The sequence below is a fragment of the Antrostomus carolinensis genome, unplaced genomic scaffold (assembly GCF_000700745.2).
Source record: "Antrostomus carolinensis isolate BGI_N321 unplaced genomic scaffold, ASM70074v2 scaffold8186, whole genome shotgun sequence".
Classification (NCBI taxonomy): Eukaryota; Metazoa; Chordata; class Aves; order Caprimulgiformes; family Caprimulgidae; genus Antrostomus; species Antrostomus carolinensis.
Genome location: NW_010319722.1, coordinates 25,403 through 46,643, shown reverse-complemented (window position 1 = coordinate 46,643; position 21,241 = coordinate 25,403). Strand labels below are relative to the sequence as shown.

The window sequence follows — 21,241 nt, the reverse complement described above, 5'->3', positions numbered from 1 at the left end:
AGACACAATTAGCTCTTGCACAGCAAACTCAGTCCTGTGCAAACTTCAGAGTTCACCAGCCTTTTCATAAAGGATAAACCCAACAACTGTGCTGTCACAGCAGCAGCGCCAGCCCGTTACATGGGATGTATTACCAAATGGCAAAGAACAACCCCAATTTCCTCTTCAGTGAAATACAGGCCCAGGGGTGGCAGGTACCATACTGAGGGTCAGGCAGCGACTGACATCAGATACAGCAAAGAACCCTGGTCTTGCATTGCAATTGGGGATGGGGCACAGAAAGCAGATGTGGGAGAAGATGAAGAGAGGCATTCTAGGCATCAGGACACGTTCCATCTCCTGCAGAAATGTGCAGCTAGGGCTTATTAATTCATAGAAAGCCAAATTTTATTTATTCCATTTCACTCCTGTTTGCAGTAGGTTAGAGCTGCCCTTTATTCCGCATCTGCAAACTGAGCAGCTCCAATTCAAACCTCACTTGCCAGTGATATGGAAGACTGCACTCTCCAGAAGCCACCATTAAGGAAGATATTTCTCCCTTACCTTGTAGTACCCTAGGCAAATAAACATTGAATTTAGAAATAATCCTTTGTATATATATACAAAGCATTTATAATTAGTATTATTCTTAAAATCTTAGTCCTGTTTCTCACCCATGTCATAATCATTTTCGGCTACTCTCCTCATTTTGGGAGGCGTTGTGATTCCAGATTCCATGTCTTGCCTTTTAGGAGCCTTTGTGTCCGATATCAAATGGTCAAAACTTTTCCTTGTACCTAAAAACAATTTATCAGGCAATTAAAAACATTAAACCTAAATCCATATTCTAACTATTTCTGATTTTCTGGCCAAGCTGCTCTCCTATCTACAACATATTGACAGGAATCTGGGGACATTTTCACCATTTTCGGGGATGGTAGAGACAATACAATCACACCATGCCGCTCTCCATCACAGTTTCCAAAATGCTTCACAATACACATGAGGAAAACATGCAATTTATTCTAATATGTGAGCTGTGGGCATGCTATGGTTTCCTGGTCAACACATCCCATCGAATACACACGCCAGAATGGGATTACTGCAAAGGAAGCAGTAAGAGGACTGTAATGAAAGAAAAGCCCCTCTTCTTCCACAGAAACCGTAGGACATGGAAGGGTAACCACAAGTTATGCGAAGCAACCCATATTGTTTCTCTGATATTAAGACTTTGCTTGTAAACATGATGCACTGAGTAGCCATGAATAACAATCAGATCGCTTCCAAAACATCTAAAATGTTTTGGGACCATCTCTTCTAGCATAAGATAGAAGGTTCAATACAGTAGCTAAGCTGAGCTACCCAGCTCCTTGGTTTTGTTCAAAGAGGGCTGGTGGCAGAAAATCAGCAGTAGGGCTCTTCAGTGTCTGCAATATCTCTTTTCATTTTTTTTTTTCTTTTTTTTTTTCTTTTTTCTCCACTTCAACTTGCACATTTTGAGTATCACTCTTGCCTCCCCCCCTTCGTGATGAAAAGAACTGTTAGGCCTCTTTAACTGCAGTGTTCTCTAATTTGTATTGTGTAGAAACTGCATGTATTCCTCTGAATTGGGAATAAGCACTGAAAGTCAGAATAAATAGAAGTATAATTTTTCTTCAGTAACATTTCCTGAGGTATTCTGCAGACGAGTTAGAAAATGAGTTATCTTAATAACCTAGAAGCTTTTTAGTGTTCGCTTGTGAAGGCTGCCCCATATCCAAACTCATGGATTTTCGTGTTCGAGGGCTTATCTGTCCCACTGTCGGGTAACTGGCAGCCAGATGTCTGTCTGACCCCTTAGGTGATGACCATGGTTGATTTTCCTTTAGTGTCCTGAAAGAACAGAGAAATTAAATTAAGAAAATCTTTAAAACTATGCACATTTAGGCATAAATTTTTCAACTCTTTATTAAACCCGTCTTTCCTAACAGGTTAATCTCCCAAAAATATTTATTAAGAAACAATCATTACTTTGCTTGCAAAAATATCTGAGCTAGTGAAAACTAACAATCTGATATGCATCTAATGCTGAAGAGAAAAAATAAAGCAATGAAAAGAACACAAGCAAATCAGCCCATGAGGCAAGATGAAAGATATTTAATCATCAGCTACTCCACACCGGATGCTAAAAAGAGAGATACTGAGTAAAGTGCTCCCTATTGAGAGAACCCGGCTCTCCATGTCACTTGGAGGGTGATTTCTCAGCTTATCTCCATGGCTGCTTATAGACAGGCTATAGGGTGTCAAGATTTCCCAATAACAGTGTGATTACAAAGTACAAGCCTTGAAGCTCTTAGAAGGACAAGCAAAACTTTCTTCTACAATATACATGAAAAATGAGGTGACATGAAGTCTTGTAGAGAAAAGTTAGCAAAGAGGTTAAGAACCTCCAGTTAAGTTATTTCAGTTGAGTTCTGCAATAGCTTTACCGATCTCAGAATTAAACCCACAGGAACCCCCAAATTTCTCTGTGACTCTTGCCCACAGTATCACAGCACAAGTAGCGTGTTGGTCTGGAACCAGTAACAGAACATTAACAGCCTGATGAACGTGCGTTTCAGTTTTCAATACACCACACGTTACCTTTAGAGAACTTACTAAAGTAAACAGACATTGAGACTTGGTAATGTAGCTAAAAGTCAGACAACCAACCTATAGCTAGTGTCACTGTGATGTATGGGATATGTATCCATAGGAACATTTTCCATCGAAACGTCTGTCAACAAGAGAGACTTCCTGTGTTTTAGGCTGCAGCGACTTCGAACTTCCTCAGATACTGTCAGCAATGCTAAAAATTCAAAGAAAGCTAAGGTAAGTTTTCCACAGTAGGAATACACTGAGGAATGTAAGCAATATTCCATCAATTTAGGTTTTTTACTGAGTACAGAGACAACCTGTGAGATGTAATTACACCTTACTGAAATGTACAGGCTAAAAGTAAGCCAGTTAAAAAGAACTATATTCCCCATCCAGTTACAATTACAGATTTAAACATTTGCCCTCACATGGTGACAATTTCTATTTCTAGACCACTAGAAATTTGAATGTTCTAAGGCACAAACTTCAGTATTTAAACCAAGAACCCTTCAGCCTCCCTGAAGTAGTTTCAAAGTCGCACGGTAGGTCCTGCGCTGGGAAGCCTTCAGTCCACAAAAAACTTTAACTGATGGACCCCAGCCTCGCTCAGACTCCTGTCCACCCCACTTACAAGTTTCTTTTATGATGGTACAATTTTATCAATCTAAAGTTGTAAGATTTCCCAGAATAATCCATTCCTTTTCAGTTAGCAGAAATTTAAAAGAATATTTGTTTTTTTAACTTTTACCTGCTAGGTAAGCCACGCTCTGGGTGTTCACCTCAAACTTGTCACAGTTCCTGTGTTTGTTAACCAGAGTTAGTAGTGTATGTAAAATCCTTACTGTTCTTGCTACAGTGGTAGGAGAAGGATGCCTGTACCCTAAAAATGAGGTTAAGAAACCAAACATTGTATTGAATTTTAATGTGTATTTATGAAGCGTTAATATTTTGAAAATATTTATAAATATTTTTCAGCATGTTCTCAGGAAACTTCATGTAAAGGGTAAAGAAGCACAATGCTAACAGAAATTGCACATTCAAGACTAACTTTTTCTGTCCCTCTCCCCAAAAATAATACAATTTCAAATGTCTGTGCCTATATTATATCTGTTACGTCACAAATGAAATCTTCTGAAAGAAACAGTGAGCCTGAACACAGGCAAACACCCACAGACAGTATTCTTGGGGGAAGCAGTGAAGAACACGTCCATGGGAAACCTGGCAAAGTCCTTTAGTCAAATAACATTTAATCCTGTATTTATTCAAACCCAAGTGACTTTAAATCCACCACCCATTTTTTCCTCTTTATCCTAGGCCTTGTTTTTATTTCTGAATTAAGAGTGCTCATCTAAAATGAACAGCAACATGTGTTCTTACCTTTCAGGAGGTGTCCCACTAGTGCAAAGTTAAAGTTGGAGTTGAAATTTAGCCCAACAAAATGGTCCATCTGCTTGCAGTGCCATTCCAATGGCCTCCTGATCTCCATAAACACTTCTTCTGGGCTCTGATCCAGAAAAAATAAAATACAGGAGTACCTCATTGAAAGTTACTCATCATACAAGTGACAAAACAGTAATTTTAAGAGTTTACACGACAATAGCAAACACACTCTTGACTAAAGCACATCTATACATTTCTGTTCCAGTTAGAAGAGAAAAACAAGAGCTTTATCTCTACATCTTGGTTTTACTAAGATAAAACTAACTGTGTTGGTATTATGCAAGTGAAACAGTTTCTAATGGAAACTTCAGTTTTAGTTGCTTAACTACTGTCCACGAGGACAAGGAATTTGTTTCTTTTTTAACAGCTCTAACCACTTCCATGAGCTGCAGGGTTAGTCACAGCTGCCTGCTCACTGCTCACCTTGTCATTGAACACCCGAAGGCTGTCCAAGGTGTGCAGGTTCTGCTCTAGCAGAGCTGTACCTGCTGAGTACAAGTTCACTTCATCCAGCTGCAGCACTGCCATGGCTACCCAGAAAAGGGCCTTGTGCATAGGAGAGTCCTAGAAGGAAAAGGAAAGAGTCACAATTTCACTGTCAAGCCAGTTCCTGCAAGTCAGAGACAAGTAAGACTGACACATGGCTTTGCATATGCATTGCTATCCTCCCTGTAGCAGGTTCTGTCCTCAATCACATCTATTCCATCATCACAGATGTACGTACCAACCTATAAGTCTTAATGCACTTAACAGGTGAACAGGAGAAAGCAAATTCATTTCCAGCCTTTCATGCCCCTCACAGCCATTCCTTCTCTCTTTTAATCCTTCCCTTGCTCACAAAAATGTCAGACACATAGACCAACACACCAGACTGAACAGAACCATGTCTTTTGGTATCAATTTGAGAGCCCCCATTGAGAATGGATTGCAACTCTGCACATGTAACTGCCCAGGCAATTTCTTCTCCAAATCAGAAAAGCGTGCAGGAAAGAACTGGCACGCAACAAACCCTGGGTCTCTTCAGCAGCAGATTTTTCTAGGAACAAGTTTTCTTTACTAACAATAAACACACGAGGCTCTTCACTAACAGCATACCCACTGCTATGCTATCAAATAATGAACGCGAAAGGAACACGTGGATGGCTAACGTCACACCAAATCGGGGCAGGCTCACATTTATCACACGCCATGATCTGAAGAGCAGATATTGGCAATGAAACATTTGAAAGCCAAGACTGAAAATCTCCTGGAAAGACTTAAGCCAGCCTGTGCAGGGCCTCTGCCCCGGCCCAGTCTGACGCAGCAGCCCAGAACATCCGGAAGCATTTCCAAAGCCTTCGCACAGGTCCTACATCCAAACATCTGTGACCTATGTCCCATCTGTAGTACTCAGGCGTGAGTCACAGCAGTGAAGTGTGAACTTCAGATACCACAACACTTACATTTTTGAGATTATACCCATAATTATAATGTCATTTACAAAATATGTTCTCTGTTTACTCTGAAAATCCAGTTGTTTACCTTATTAAGAAGAGGCTGCAGCTTGGTGAGTGCGATAACTGTAGCTTCTATTAGAACTTGGCTGTTGTAATTATCGGGGCCTTTTAAACAGCTCTCAAGTCCCTTGTTGCAGGAGAAAAAAAGACAGTAATTAAAAATACAATCATAATTCGATTTTGCTTTGTAAAAAGAAGATCAAAGCTTTAAACAATAATTGTTGCTCTCAATTTACAAAGCTTGAGCTCATTTTAAACCAATTCTCAAGGACTGTTACAAATGGAGATTTACACGAAGCGATGTATGTATTGCTGAAAGCGACTGCACAGTGTATTAAAAAATCAAGGGTGCAGGACAGGGTGCAAGAATTAGATAACAGCTCTTTTACAATTCAGATGCTGTTCAATTAATGGTTTTGTCCATAAAGTTCTAATAAAATGCTTCAAGGAAATATATTTAGCACACTGTTTACTTGCTATGAAACACAATCTTCTTTAGAAAACAGGGAACATCATTACCAAGCCAGGCAGCCTGCTTCAGAGTTTTCTTATATGAATGCCCTGCTTTTTATTGTCTTTACTTGTAACTCATTAGATTATTGACTTCCTTTAAAAAAAGAAAGACATTGTGAATCATGTACATGCAGCTAAATGCCTTAACAGAAAAATTCACATTTATTTAAATAATGACTCTTCTGGATCAATCTCACAGTGTCTCAAATTTTAAACTCAATATTGAAAACTATTGTTACTCGAGAAGTCGCAGCACTGATGAAACTTATTGCCACCAAATCGATTTAAGGTACATGGGTCTATTACCTTGCTAAGAATTCGGATTATTTGTTTTATTTGTCCATGAGAGACACGTTTACTTATACAGCCAAAGACAACAAGTGCTCTGGGCTGCAGGGATGGGTTATATTGGAATGCAAACCTGCAAAGAAACAGAGTACATGGGATTAAAAAGGCAGTATAGTGAGAAGCTGAGAATTCTAAATACACGACAGAGGCGGGCAGGGGTTATGTTTTGAGATCTACAACATACTTCTGAGCTAGTTCAGTCCACTGGTCCAGCCACTTGCACGTTGGAATATCCCTCATACAAGCCTAAAAAGAATCATATTGTTTGAATACAGATAACATTAAGAAATTCTTTTTAAAATTCAGAAAGTGCAGTTAGCTTAGTTCTTGGAAGTCAGCTACTTAACTACTGATTACAGCCTGGAAGGCACATCCCACTGCGGCGCCTGCCTGCAGGAAGCGTTAGCAGCGCCGCTTTCCCTGATGGATCGTTAGTTTTGTTTGGAATCACATACCTCCATGATCTCCAACAAAGCCTCAGTAACAGTTTCCAATGAAGTCAGTGCGAAAGTCTCCCGTTCATAGGAGCCAGGTGAAAACGATCTGTCTCGATAGCTGGATCGGAACGCTATCACTGCGGCCGATTTCACTTTGCTGATCCCAAACAGCAAATAAAATTTGGGCAGAGAGAACTCAGTCAAGCTCAGCCTTAAAACTTGCTTGGTCTCCTCTGTTGAAAAATTTTTACATATTAAATTTAAACCACTGAAATCTAATCCATATTTCAACACTCTTAGACTCACCCTCCCATGAACACAAGAATAGATAATTATCCTATATGTCACTTGGCACCTTCCAATACTGGAATTTTCTTTGCTGCTGTTGAAACCAGTCACCAGGGAGATGTATTCTGAACACAGGTAGGAAGGAACTTGTTTACAGATGTGTTTCTGTGAGACTTCTCCTCACACTGCTTCAGAAAATGGGAACCTGGAGAGTTCCTGCTTTGAAATACCAACAGGAATGTCAGTTCAAACTGCAACCAAATTCTGCTTTTGGCTCTGGCACCAAAATGAAGAAAGCCACTTATATGAGCAGAAAATGGCAGCCCTGCTACTAGCACTGAATATTTGTACAGTTCTGTATTTTCATTTAATTTCAGCACACTTCATTTCACACACAAACTTCATTGTTTAAACAGGAAGGTTTGTCTTTGTGTGTCAAATGAAAGCTTTTCTTTATACGTATAAATGTATGGCTGTGTGTGCATTCATATGCTCACTCTGTTGATATCTATAGATATAAAATGAGATTTCAGATACTTAAAAAAGACAAGATTACATAAACTTTTAAATTTTTTCTGCACAAGATCTAGCCTGGTTTAATACTGTACTTCTGTGGTAAGAAGTGACAGCTACATATTTGCTAATACCAATTATTTTAGGACTACTAAAATACAGCAGTATGCAAAATACCTGTTTTAACAGAATAGTTTCACAATTCCCTTATGTAATTGATATTTTTGTTACCACATTACGCAACCATTCAAAAGATGCACATCAGCCAGTTTTAGCACAGACGTATTTTCTCCTTTCTCTGCATTACAGGAACCTCCTAGTACTTTCTTCTCTTTTTCTAAAACCCGTTATACAATTTACATGATGCACCTGCTCTACACCAGACAGTATTTTTTTAATTCCATACTCATTTGTTGTAGATCGCATCCTCACGCAAGCTGAATTACAACACGGTACATTCAAACTCTCAGAACAGTTTAAAGAGAGAAAGACAACTCAAATATTAAACAATCTAAGGAGCAATGAGCTTAACTGAAAATCTGAAAAAAACCCCTTACCACTAAAGTGAAGCTGCGAACAGGTGCAAAGAGAATGAATGATGTTGATGACGAGACCATGGGTGGAAGCTCTGAGAGAAAGGGGACCAGTGGCCACCAACAAAGTAACCACGTGGAAGAGGTAGGGGAGATGTGCTGCCACGTCCAGAGAGTTGTTGAAGGAGAGCATCAGCATGTAACGTGCCAGAATAGCGATGTCGTCCCACATCAGATGCTGTTCCAGGGTAGGAGTTGGAGACAGACAGGTCTTGTCGATTATTTTACACATCCTTCCAATCACCTGCAAAGTCAGCAACCATTTTGCTTTACACAAACAAAGATCAGAGCTCAAGAATTCAGTAAAAGCCATTAAAATTTAACATTGCTATTATTCTATTGCTTGGAACCTATTTTATCATGTTGTTTGCATTGTTGCCTGTGCTGAGTTCTCAGAAAGCATCTCTGTGTCACATTACTATATGAGCTGAAATTATTATATAAAAGGAAATGAAGGCAAAGAGGGAACTCACTTTACTTGAAACCAATTTTACATTTCCAGAAGCAAGTGCTACAGCTGTGTCTGCCATAACCTCAGCTTTTATGGATCCCAAGCCCCCCGTGGCACTCGTTTTGATGAAGCTGTCCAGCACTACATCAAGGAGATCTGTTATCTGTTAGAGAAAGAAAATCCCTTTTTATCAGTCGGATTAACTTTATTTTTCCACAATAAACCACCTTTTAAACAAGCTATCATTCATTTCTCGAGCTGAAGATGCATAACTACCATAAACTGAAGCATCAGCTTTAGTGATATGTTATCCTTCTGCAAAATAGTCTAACCTAAGTATCAGAAGTATAAAGATTAATTCCATCACGTTTGACTCCAGATCCAAGTGCTTCAGAACTGTGGAGGAACTATAATTTAGTTTGTATTTTTTTAAATTTTATTTTCCATTTTAAAGTATAACTATTCATTAAATGCTGAGCCTAAGTAAGAAGAAAGTGGATTTGAAGTGGTGGAAAAAACATACTTCCAAGAAAACAAGCAAGATCTCATCTGTCAAAGATTTTGCTTAGCGCGTTAGCCATGTGTGAATGCGGCTACCAGGAAAAAGCTTTTTCTCATGTATCAAATTAAAAAAAAAAGTAAGACTCAAAGCTTTGTGATGCTGCATCAGTTTGGATGAGTTAACAAAAATAAAACAGTATGACAATGAGGAAGTTGATATCAAGGTGGTGAGCAGGTCTCTTATCTAGACTCCTCCTTCACAAATGACGTATATGACATCAGCTTTGTTTTTTTTTTATTTTCTTTACTTTGCAGGGAGGGTGAGGACAGAATTTGGCAATGACGTATATGACATCAGCTTTGTTTTTTTATTTTCTTTACTTTGCAGGGAGGATGAGGACAGAATTTGGTGAAGTGTTAAGCTAATGATCAACTGGAAGACTGATATTCTATTAATTGTAATTACAATGTTTCTGTTTTAAAAGTGTAAACAGAAAAAAAAAAAGAAAAAAGTTCTTTCAATGCCACCCGCCTACGACAGCTCTGAATGCCAGGACTTTGTTCTCTCCATCCAACATCCATGCATCCAGGGGTTTGGATTAAATAACGACTTCTAATACCAAAGATTTTTAACTTTCAGTTCTCCCTGGGGGCCAGAGTTCATTAATGATTTTATGAAGTACTCTCTAGAATGGAAACTTCAGAACTTGCACCCAACTCTCCACACAGCTGAAATACTCAGGTCATGTCAAGATCCATTTCAATTTCCCGCATTAACATTTAGGTGGTTAAAAACTCTATAATCTGCTGATAAACAACCTGGAATAAATTAATGCAGACTTTGTACCTGTCCAAGACTTCCCCAGATCTTAGCCTGAATAGAAGGATACATCTGTTTTTCATTTATTGTCATCGTTATCAGCTTATCGAGAATGGCAGTGACTCGCTGGCGCTTGGCATCATCATTGTGTTTACAGAATCGGACCAGATTGGACAGCCAGGGAGTCATGTACTCCAGACAGAGATGTTTCAGCTCAATACCTGAAACAAAAATTCACTTTGTAACACAAAATCAGCACTGGTCTCTATCGATGAGTAAATAGTTATTTGTGAGCACTTTTGCTTTCAGTTTTATTGTCTAAAATAATCACTATCAGAGCTGAGCAAATAATACTGGGCAAACAGACAAGCTTCAAACAGAAACAGACACTAATAATGACACCCAAGAAACTGCTGTAGGAACCTGGCAAGGAGATGTCGACATTTTAATGTCTTAAGAGATGTGACAAAGATGTGTACATGCAGGACTAGGCAGAACTACTTAAGATAATTTCTTTTTAATCTTGAGAATGTATTCTAAACAGCTTCCAACAGTGAAGTCAGAGCTGGATTATGCCTGGAAAAAAGGATGACAAAAGTAGTGCAACCAGATTTACAACTGAGAGAGATCATCAATCCGAAAAGATTCATTGTGATATGACTAAAGAATCCTGTAATTCCATAATTTGCATATTCTGGAGTTCAAACTCTCACTATCATCGACCTCAAATTTTGATTTTTGTTCTGCAATATTCTCTATTTTTGGTGAATGAATAACAGCCTGATAGAGACTGATCCAAAGTACTCGCGCTACAAAACTATCTGCAGCGATATAAACCGAGTAATTCGTGCTGTGATCTCTCAGAATGAACTCGCTCCTCTAAACGAGAGGTCTAGTAAAACTTGTTTTAAAATTAATTTCAAAGTTTAAAAGGCATTTCCCTTTTTTTTTTTTTTTTAAAGTCTACTTCATGAGAAAGGAAAGGGCACAATCAAATGTGAAAAGTCATGTTTTTGCTCCAACAGATGCCGTTCCAGCCTGTGAAACTGCCTGGCCACAGAGTATTGCACAACTTGATCCTTAAGAAACAGATATAAATGGATAATCTTGAAAACAGCTCTAAGAAGCATTTGCAGTTTAAACTTACTGTGACTTAGTAAGATGAGGAAGCTCAATTGCCTGAGCTAGACAGCTATCAACTGAAATGTTTTCAAATTTATGCTTTGCATTAAGGAATACTAGTGATACTTACTAGATTTGCTAAATCCAGAGATACACTCCTCCAAGAACTCTAAGGTAAGGTGAGGTTCATTAGCTGCAAGAGTCTTACTAATAGATACAATAAACAGAGTGTTGTTGGCAGGAATACACAGACCTGAAGTTTCCAGTAACTGGCCCTCAATCTTTAAATTAAAGGTACAGGTTAAGGCACATAGAAGATTATAGGCAGCAGACCTGTAACAAAGCAAGCAACGTGACTTGTAATAGTTTTCTTGCACATTTTAACACACATGCGTTACACCAAGGCTCCACAGGAGCAGTACTGACATTTTAAACGTCAAATCAATACTGCTATGCAAGACATTACATTCAAATCCTGAACTTTCTCCCTGCACCAGTTAAAATTCAGAGACAACAACATTTGCCTTGAAGAAATGAAATAAATTACTCCTCCACTTGCTTTAAACAATTTCTGATGAGGTAAAAGAGTTACACTCGAAGGACTTTACACTGGACTTCTCAGAAAGGCCTTGAGTTCCTGGGAGAGAGACTACCAAGGGCCCCAGAGGCTGCCCTGGAGCCAGCACCCAGCCCGAGGCAGTCCTCAGACAAGATCCAAGAGCCTGCTCTAAGAGGTACAGCTCCCACGTTCTTAAACAAGAAGGTCAACACCATGAAAACCAAATGCACCTCAAAAGCTGATAGTGCAAAGCCCAAGTGGGAGCTTGTGCTCTCTTTGTAAAGAGAAATCAAGCTTCCTATACGCCAGTCTGTTTGCCTTTCTCCACCTCCAGAAAACCCAATCTGTCTTTATATTACAAAGTACATTTTATTGAGTTGTGGTGAAAGAAAAATTGGTTTTTTTCAAGAGAGATTTGCTAACACTAAGAAAACCTTGGAAAGAATTCACATTTTTAACAAAGTTGATCTAAATTGAGAAGATCCGTACCGCAAACTGGGGTCTGAGCTTCCCAGGTTGAGCAGCGCGATGTTCAGTAGCGTTCCAGGCACATCCTTGGGACGGATTTTAGTGTGCTGTGGGATGGAGTCTGGCTGCGACAGCTCCCACCGTGTCCGTATGTGAATGATGGACCTAACGATGGCTTCACACTCCTGGTGCATGAAGGTGAGTGGTGTGCCTTGGTTGGCAATGGTTAAGGTAAACTGGTTCTCATCAACAAGACAGATTTCCTCAATTTCAGAGGCATAGTAAATATCATTTAAAAACACTGTTTGTCCCAGGACTCTTGTTCGTTCTGCTGATGTCACCTGCACAGCTGTCGACCCAACCTTAGAAAGAAAACAGAAGAATGGTTCAGCACCTATTGTTAACAATGCAAAGTCTGACAACACTTCTAGTTTTATAAAGATAAATGTAAGAAATTTTATATTTCCTACAGAGGCACACTAGTCAGCTGTGACTTCTCCTCAAGACAGGAGAGGAGAGCTAAGAGACAGTAAAATCTTATTCAAAACCTTACAAAAATACAACAATTCACTAGGAACAGCACTGAAAGAACTTACTTTAATAGAAACTTTGGTGTCTTTATGAGCCAGTTTGAGAGCATTGTGGAACACTTTCAAGTCCTCCTCCAAAGCCAAGGTAGCTGCTGGGAGTTTCTGCTGGTCGTGTTCAATGTGCTCTGCCAGTTTCCCTGGACAGTCTATGAAAATAAGCCTTTTGCTTCCTTTCAAACCTGTCAAGAGCCTTTCGTGGTATTTGGTGTATTCTCTGACCCAAGAGTTACAGTTATAAATAAAAACTGCTGAGACGTTTTCATAAGCAAAGCCTGGAAAAACTACAAACCATTTAGAAAGAAAGTCTGTTTTAAAGCGATTACTGGGGCCGGCGTGTGTGAGGTCCACTACAATTTCATATGGCTTTGCATAGTATGGCTTCAGAGTGAGCAGGACGTGGTATATCAGTAAATCTCCATTGATCTGACCAGTCTTGAATCTGTAAGAAAGAAGACAGACACTGCTGGGTTTGCTTTTCCATCCACATTACCAAGGTTTGGATGGTGTATTACACACACCGTGACCACACCAACCAGATGGATCTTTCACGTAGCTCTAAAAATACCATCGACCCAAGGCTGTGACACTGAACCAGCACAACAGCCTAAAGGCAACTGTTCCTACTGTGTCATGGCTCACACTCCAACCAAGTCAGTGCCCAGTGTGATGAAGCTTGACTTGGGATTTAACTCAACTTCATTCTGAAGTGCCACACATCCTACCACAGCCAAGAAACCTCCAGCCAGACAGGAGGTTTCTTCAACTACAAGGGAAAATAAAATCCATGCTGGACAGCAACAGTGCATCCACTGGATCAAAACTGGATTACATGAAAAGAGCTCAGAGTTTCTTTAAAAATAAAAGTACAAGTCTCCTAAACTAACTTTTAAACCTGTTTAGAGATTCAAATTATATCTACTTTTAGAAGTGGTAAAATACATTTATTTCAGAAGTCATATTTAAGACTAATTAAGCATCCACGTACCAACTTTTTCAAAGGGTCTCACAGTCTTCATTTGCTACACTACAGCACACTAACACACCTGGTAGAGTGCTGCTAAGAATGGTCAGTCCCCCAAGTAGTACAGAGGATCTGTCTACAAAACAACTCTTCACAGAACAACGTCCAGGTAATACACAAATATTAAGAACCTTTTGTTCTCATTTAACGATTCTCTGAATGTTCTGAGACTGGGCAGCATACCCACCTAAACCGAGTCTCCAGAGTGAGCACAGCAGACAAAATTCAACTGGGAAGAATTAAGTAAAAATCAAACTCAGCAGTAGCTCAGGAACATCCAAGGTACTTTTAAATACCTATCACAGTTTGAAGCTTAGCAGTAACTCAACTGCTTCACAGCAAACCTACCGGCCATGGAAAGAGCTGATAAATCCCGTAAGCACGTGTGCAGTTCTGAGGGTACTGGGACACTGCTCTGGAGAACATTTGAGGTAAATCACCTGAGCAGAGGGTAACTGAGGAGATAAATCTCATCAGCGTTTGTCTGCTGAAGATACTCTTTTCTTCCCCTGTGTTACTTCCTGTTGTTCTGAGAGCTAATTTGGGCAAGTTGGTGTTTTTCCCCCTCTAACATGTCATGGTGTAGTTGTTACAAAAAGGAAGTGTGTCATCTCTGTGGTTTTAGTTCTCCACTTAGAGTAAACGACATAATTTCAGTTACAGATTTGCTTAAAAAATACCAGCATTGTCTCAATCTACTTGCTTTACATTAACAGTTGTTTGCATCCTACGAGCAAATATACGCACAAAGACATTTTGTTGTTAAAGAACCAAGTATCTGAAACATCGGTTTTCTTTTGACTCCATCTTGGCAAGGTAAGTACACATTTTCCTTCTCCTGTTTTAAGTTCCACTTCAAAGTTTCTTAGATTTTGTAGAAAATTATATGCAAAAGTATTTTTAAAGAAGTTTGAGTAACTCAAAAAATTGTAACAAGCTATAAAAAGATTCTTTCCGGGTGACTGAAGGAAGTTGGTGTCAGTGTGTGTTCAGCAATGTTAAAGATTATTCATAATCAGACTCTGAGGAATCCACAGCGACTCTCGCTGCTTCGCTCTGTTGTTCTTGGGCGCTGCAGATCTTACTGTGCCCTGACAGACGACCCCAGGGATACAGGCACAAAGGGCTGAACTAAAAAGAAAAACCAGCTCTTTGATGGCCAGTTCCTTTGCTCTCATGTTTTGAAGCGAAGCCCTTAACAACATCAGCCTGTTTATTTTTAAGAAAAGCACATCTGGTCTAGACAGTGACAATTCGCACTGGACTCCCCGTCCTCTCGGAGGGAGCAGGCAGAGTTGCAGAGTTGTTGGAGTTTATCTGGACAGGCTGCAGGACATGCAGAAACTTTATGTGAAATGTTGTTTTGTTTCCAAAAACAGGTTTGCTGGTTTTGCTTTGCTCCTTTTTAAGGTATGCTCCAAGGCAGCCTCTGCCACGGAAAGATAAAAATCCTACCTGAGCTGTAGCCCATTACTGCCATGTTCCTAAATTAACAGTAAGGATTCATCTCGGCATGGAGCCTGATTTTATGTTATGGGTGAACTGCAAAGTTAGAGATACATTGATCTTCCGCTGTTCCTTTGTCACGTAAGGAGACACCCATCGTTTGTTCCCTGGTTACCTGTCAGGCACATCACTTTCCTTTTCCCGAAGGACTTCAGCAATCCGAAGGACTGCCGTTTGGATTTTGCAGGATAGGGAAGTTCACCCCTCTGATTTTTGGGAGTGAACATATTATGTTCTTTGGTAGGCATGGTAACTTCTGAGTGTGATAAACATTGCCTGGAATATTTCAAAATTACCTGATCTTACAAACACACAGAAATGCTTGGTTACCTTTAAAATAATAGTTTCAAGAACAAATGTGTTTCTAAAAATAGCCCTGTTACTTCTGGTCATTCTCTGTACTATTTCTATTTGAAAGAAATGTAGTTTGTGACGTTCAAAGGAAGAATTTTGTTCTTAGACATTCTGTGTAACAGAACATATTAATGGTAATATCATCTCAGGTGTTTTAAAGAAAATGTCACAATCTGTATGCAGCATGTTTGTGAGAAAAATCTGTGGTAAGTACATTTGTAATAAATAGGCTTTTGTAAAATAAAGCAGAAAAACTAGCAAACAAAAATCTTCCTAGGCATTTCTGAAATACACCAGACAGCTGAGCTAAGAAACAGAAACAATTAAAGTCAGTCACTGCTGTCACTTACAGGAACATTTTAGATGAAGGTTTTTCACCTGACTGTCTTTACAAGCATCGTTACATTTCCCCCATTCAGGGGAACACAGGAAAGTCCAAAGCAGTAATCTGTAAACTTTACATGTTTTAGGGTAAGGGCTTCTCCTCTTGCTGTGTAAAAGCAGAACTGATCCACTTTGCGTGGTAATTTGGGCAGCTTTAAAGAGGAGGAACTACCAAAGAGGAGGAACTACCACAGCGTCTGCCTCCACATCACTGAGTGCCCGCAGGAAACACTTTCCTCTCTCTCTGCTCCATGTTCTTTTTTAATCTTCATGTATTTTCTATGAAGCTCAAACTGTCAGAGGTTTCAGACAACCTGCTCTTTCAGAATACCAAGTACTTGACCTCTTCTTCCTAAATGCACTAAAAATGAGGTCAAGTTACATATTCTTCATCAAAAAGTCTGCTGCCTACTGCTCCCAGAGAAATCCTGATTCAAACCCCTCAGAACGACTATTTGCTAAACTAATACCATGATTTGTATTTTTGCAGGTGACTAAACAGGAAGATGAAGACACAGAGCCATAGTAAACCACATTTTGCTTTCCCTGTCATGATAATCTTTTTTTTGTGTTTGCAAACAAGCGCAAACCGTACCGATTATCCCAGGGTTATAACTGATACCTGGAATCCTATCAGCCAAAACCTAAGTGGAAGCCAGAACATAACAGAAGCCAAAACAAACCCTCCTCTGAGCATCAATTTCAGCAGCAAAACAACCACTTCTGAAATGCAGACAAGTACTCAGACATCCTTATCCTCCACAACGGCCCAAAATTCAACATCTTCCCCTGCCAGAAGTGCTGTTTCTGCTACTGGAGGACCCAGGAACACCAGCAAACCCAGGAGTACAACGACAAAAGAAACATGTGAAGACAACAGGTCTCTCATACTGATTTGCTTCATTATAATAGCAGTACTTGTGCTTATCTGCACCTTCTTATTCCTGTCGACTGTCATCATAGCAAACAAAATGTCCTATCTCAAAAAAACTCAGCAAGGAAAGCGGAGGCCCAGGAGCAACGGTGATATTCTGGCGACTAACAGTTTATGGCCAACTGCAGCAGGAACGTGGCAGAGGATGCCCAAGGAGACAACTGGAACTGACCTGATAATGCAAGACTTGGTATCAGGGAGAGATGCTGCGATCCAAAGGACAGCTGAAGATGAAACTACTGAGAAACTCACTAAAGGAACAGATAACGAACAGGAAAATAAAGAACCAAAGTCACACAAACCCATTTTAACCAATTTTATAGTTGAGATTTAATTCATGCTCAGGTAAAAACCTCACCTTTTGTCTTTTTTACATCATTGTAAATAACTGTACACATTTTGCTAAGGCAAAAAAATAGCTTCCAAGTAACAAGATGAATTTTAACACAAGAAAGCTAAATTCAGACCTTGGGGCTTTTCCTTTTACGACAGTGGGAATGCTGTAGCAACCCGCAGACCTAGAACGGAATAAGACTGTGCTAAACAGCTTTCTGTAAGTAGTGTCAAGACCACCAGTTTCACTCCTTTGACCAGAAATCATGGTGAGAAAACAAAAAGAGAGAAGTCTGCCCATTCTCCACGATCACTGGGGGGGAACAACACACCATAAGGTGCTACGCAGGTATAACCCAGTCGCTTTTTAAAGAAAAAACATCACTCAGTCACAACTTGGATTCAGGAACCAGTCCCTCTCAAATCGCCCTTTCAGGTTTTTCCATCAAGAACTTCTTAAACCAGCTTAATTGCTTTTGAACCAGACTGAGATTTCAGTCATATTTATTGTGTTTTGATTTTGTGTATGAATATATGAAGTTTGTATTTTATGTTAGAATACGAGAACTGTTTCAATTTGTTATCTCCAATAAACTAGCAACATAATTTTTAAAATAACTTGTGATACTAATTCTGTAAGTCAAAATATTACAAAAAATATCACACAAGAAAGCATTTTTTAATATTATATTCCTATAACCTTTGCTGAAGGTCAGTAAAGGTCTCCTCTGATGACCAGCTGTGCTTTCTTGCACCACAGAAACACACTCCACTTTGTCCTGACACAAACAATTAGAACACGTCAATAATTTATTCAAAACCACCACAACGTCTCGTTTCTTTATTCTCAGAGACCCGATTTTCCCATTTTCCGGGGAGACGTGTGTACCTGGGCTCACTACAGCAGAGCTTTGCTATTTTAAGGAAACTTGCGAAGCTTTTCACAGGCTGCTTCTTGGGTTAAAGAACTTCTGTTGCACCATGGTTACAAGTCCTAAAGCTGCATAACAACAAAGCTCTAAACATCCTGGGCATCTGCAATAAACATTTTTGCTATGAGAGATGCCTGTATGAGTTTGAAATAATGAGGATATGACTGAATTCCCAATTCATATTCCATTACAACACTCATAAACTCATTTTAAAAGGCAAGTAAAGAAGCAACAGAGAAGCAAGAGAGTATCATGGAAGTCAAGAGAGCGCAAGATCTCAAAAAAATGCAATTGCCTGTGTCAAAGGTGGTTTGTGGAGTAGGGAAGATAAAGGTGGGAGGAGTTTGCAAGCTTAGCTCACAACTGGGAGTCATTAGAAAATAAGTTCATCGGAGATGGAAAAAAATAAATCTGCCCAAACCCACATATTCAGACCTTAGAGCTCCAGGGGAGGAGGTGCAACACAACACACAAGCAGAAGGGCAGGACAGAGGATTATGTCAGGCGTTTCCAAAACATGAGGAGAAAAGCCAGGAGAAGAATCAGGGCAAACTGTGACAGATCAGTGATGACAACCTAGTACTCAGAGGAAACAACTGCGAACATCTCACACTGGTGACAGGAAGAGAGCTAAAGGGCAGGGTTGGGGGATGCTGCAATGCAGTTCCCTTCTCCTTCCCCAGAAGGACCATGAGATCAGGAGGCAACAGCAGAGGCTGTTCAAGTACTAAAAAAAGAATCTGAGATAGCAAACGTCAGAGTCTAACCTGGTGTAGGAAGGTAACGGAACCGAAACGGGAGCGGATCTGTAAGAGTTCACCAGTCTGCAGACAGGAACACAGCACATTGTCAGTGGGCAGCAGATTAAAGGGGTAAACCAGGAGTGTCACCAAAAAAACAGGTAAAAAAGGAAAGAATCACGAGCATATTGGTGGAAAGAAGGAAAAACAAGAAGGAAAAAAAACTGTCAATGAGGTGGGAACTGTGGCAAAAGGCAGGTGGAGACTGTGCGGGTTGAAGAGAACAGGGATGAGATGAAGGAATCGGAGAAGACACTGTGAGTTCTAATGTGAGTACGGGATCAGGATTTGTGTTTGCTGCAGGAGCAGGGAGAGTGAAAAAGAGAACTAGTGCAATCAGAAGAGAAGCAGGAGGAGATGAAGAAGCTGCGGAAGCTACTTGGCACTGGCAGGATATACTTGCAAAATACCACGAGGAGATATCTGTGAGGGTTTCTTTTTGCCAGGCAGCCTTCCTAGGCAAAAATGCTCAGGGAGACAAAAAAAGTAGGTTGGGTTACACTCCATGGTACAGACAAAGACAGACAGTGGGAAAACAGCTGGTCAGAGAGCACAGCCCTCCATTAACAACGGCAGCAGGTCCCAAAGTTGTCCAGACAGAAAAATAACATGGCGAGGAGGGGAAGGAGAAGGGTGAATCTGTAGTTATCTGCTTTCTAACGCAACCACACAAAGGAGGACGCAGAAGCAAGCTGGCATCCTGCGATCAGATCTCTTTCTGTGACTCACTGTAATGAACCTCAAGTTGCTTTTCCACTAATGATGATGAGAGCACGCACACAGAACAAAAGCCACAAACACTTAAATATTTGAGTTTTATAAAAACAGAGCTGAAAAGTTTGCTCCTAAGGCATGCAGCTCTCTGTAACCTCCCCACTCTCGACATTTCCTGCAGCAAGCGTTGGCAAACTTCCTTTTCAGCTGCACAAACCTACTTCAACATGAAACGAGCCATTTTAAGCTGCTTGACCCTCAGCACACGGTCTCTCTTCTTACGGCTTCAAACAGATGCTGCTCGCTTGAGAGAAGACAAATGTGCAGGTAAGAATCCACTTCAAGATGGGAAAGCTTAACATTTGTATTGCTTGGTGTGAGATGGAACTGCCCTGTGTGGCACCGTGAGTGCCCCGACTTCAGGGCGTATGCAAGCTCTTGCTGAATCTCTGTGTCTTAAAAGCATGAGGGTTTCAAATACGTGTTGTTTGATGCTGTTACTATGAACTATCAGCAACTCCATATTATTTGACTGTATTTTGAAAAGAGGGGAGCAGAAGAAAACTAAATTGAATGATTTTTACCTGTTATAAACCTTACAGAGTTTAGATCGTAACGTTCTCAAGAAACACTAATTTACTAATCATAGGTGTTTACCCTGTTATCTGAAATTTAGTTTCACATATTCATAAACCCACCAAGATTTACACATATTAATTTCCCAGGAACAGCTTCACATGACTAGCATTACAGTAACTAATAAATTAGCTCAAATTGCATGACAGTAACTTCAGATATAAAAATGCAATGTAGTGGATGGATTTGATTATTTGTTTCATACAGAGACCTTCAGAGACCTGAACTCTAAACAGTATGGGGAGGGAGAGAATTTAAAAAAAAAAAAAGTCTGTCATTTTATCAACATTAACACAATCTCCTTCTTTGCAGAAAAGTGTTCCACATGGAGGAATTTAGTAATAAAACCAGTTTAGCATTAGAATGCCATTCCATTACAGCATCAGTATCTGGAAACTTTAAAAAAATTATTACACTCTACCCTTAACTGCTGAAGAGAGGCAAGAACAGGAAATAAAAGTTTAAGAGAACTGTAAGGAGCCTGACTTCGGTCTCAGCTCAAACCCATCGAAACAAGACTATTTTCTTTACTCGTGCCAATCCTGGTTGCCAACACCGCTGTGAGTGTTTCATGTTTTGTCCCAGGACCAGAACCATTTACATGATTGATAAACGTTGTTGTCTTGACACACTGTTAGGACTTCTCTGCTGATGCCTTTTTCTGGTAAGGTGAAAAAAGGTAATAATAATAAAGACCCTCTCTTCAAAGTGACTTAATTAGACTGATCAATAAAGGTGAAAACCTGCCTGTTTGTAAAGTCAGCGACAAACCTGCTGATTGTGCAAACTGAACAGACCCGGCATTTTAGACAGAGCTGAAAATTATTTTCACTACTACAGTATTAACATGAAATTGTCTGGTGTCAGTAAAGCATAACTACACCACAAACGCC

The 21,241-nt window shown here is 39.9% G+C and overlaps 2 protein-coding genes across 2 annotated transcripts in view; one reads left to right on the top strand and one right to left on the bottom strand.

The window, feature by feature from the left end:
• The window catches only part of NF1 (neurofibromin 1), a gene marked incomplete at its 5' end in the record, with an annotated part of 55,709 nt that overhangs the window by 9,214 nt on the left and 25,254 nt on the right, over positions 1 to 21,241 (bottom strand). The window contains 16 exons of the mRNA XM_029085281.1: positions 654 to 776; positions 1,694 to 1,851; positions 2,671 to 2,806; positions 3,344 to 3,475; positions 3,973 to 4,099; positions 4,459 to 4,599; positions 5,557 to 5,658; positions 6,351 to 6,465; positions 6,577 to 6,638; positions 6,848 to 7,062; positions 8,188 to 8,467; positions 8,697 to 8,837; positions 10,023 to 10,216; positions 11,248 to 11,450; positions 12,166 to 12,506; positions 12,741 to 13,173. Coding sequence (XP_028941114.1) covers positions 654 to 776; positions 1,694 to 1,851; positions 2,671 to 2,806; positions 3,344 to 3,475; positions 3,973 to 4,099; positions 4,459 to 4,599; positions 5,557 to 5,658; positions 6,351 to 6,465; positions 6,577 to 6,638; positions 6,848 to 7,062; positions 8,188 to 8,467; positions 8,697 to 8,837; positions 10,023 to 10,216; positions 11,248 to 11,450; positions 12,166 to 12,506; positions 12,741 to 13,173 — 2,903 coding nt within the window. The remainder of the gene's footprint in view (positions 1 to 653; positions 777 to 1,693; positions 1,852 to 2,670; positions 2,807 to 3,343; positions 3,476 to 3,972; positions 4,100 to 4,458; positions 4,600 to 5,556; positions 5,659 to 6,350; positions 6,466 to 6,576; positions 6,639 to 6,847; positions 7,063 to 8,187; positions 8,468 to 8,696; positions 8,838 to 10,022; positions 10,217 to 11,247; positions 11,451 to 12,165; positions 12,507 to 12,740; positions 13,174 to 21,241) is intronic.
• EVI2A (ecotropic viral integration site 2A) lies at positions 16,506 to 17,267 on the top strand. The gene has a single exon (XM_010169344.1). The coding sequence runs from the start codon at positions 16,506 to 16,508 to the stop codon at positions 17,265 to 17,267; it is 762 nt and encodes a 253-aa protein (XP_010167646.1).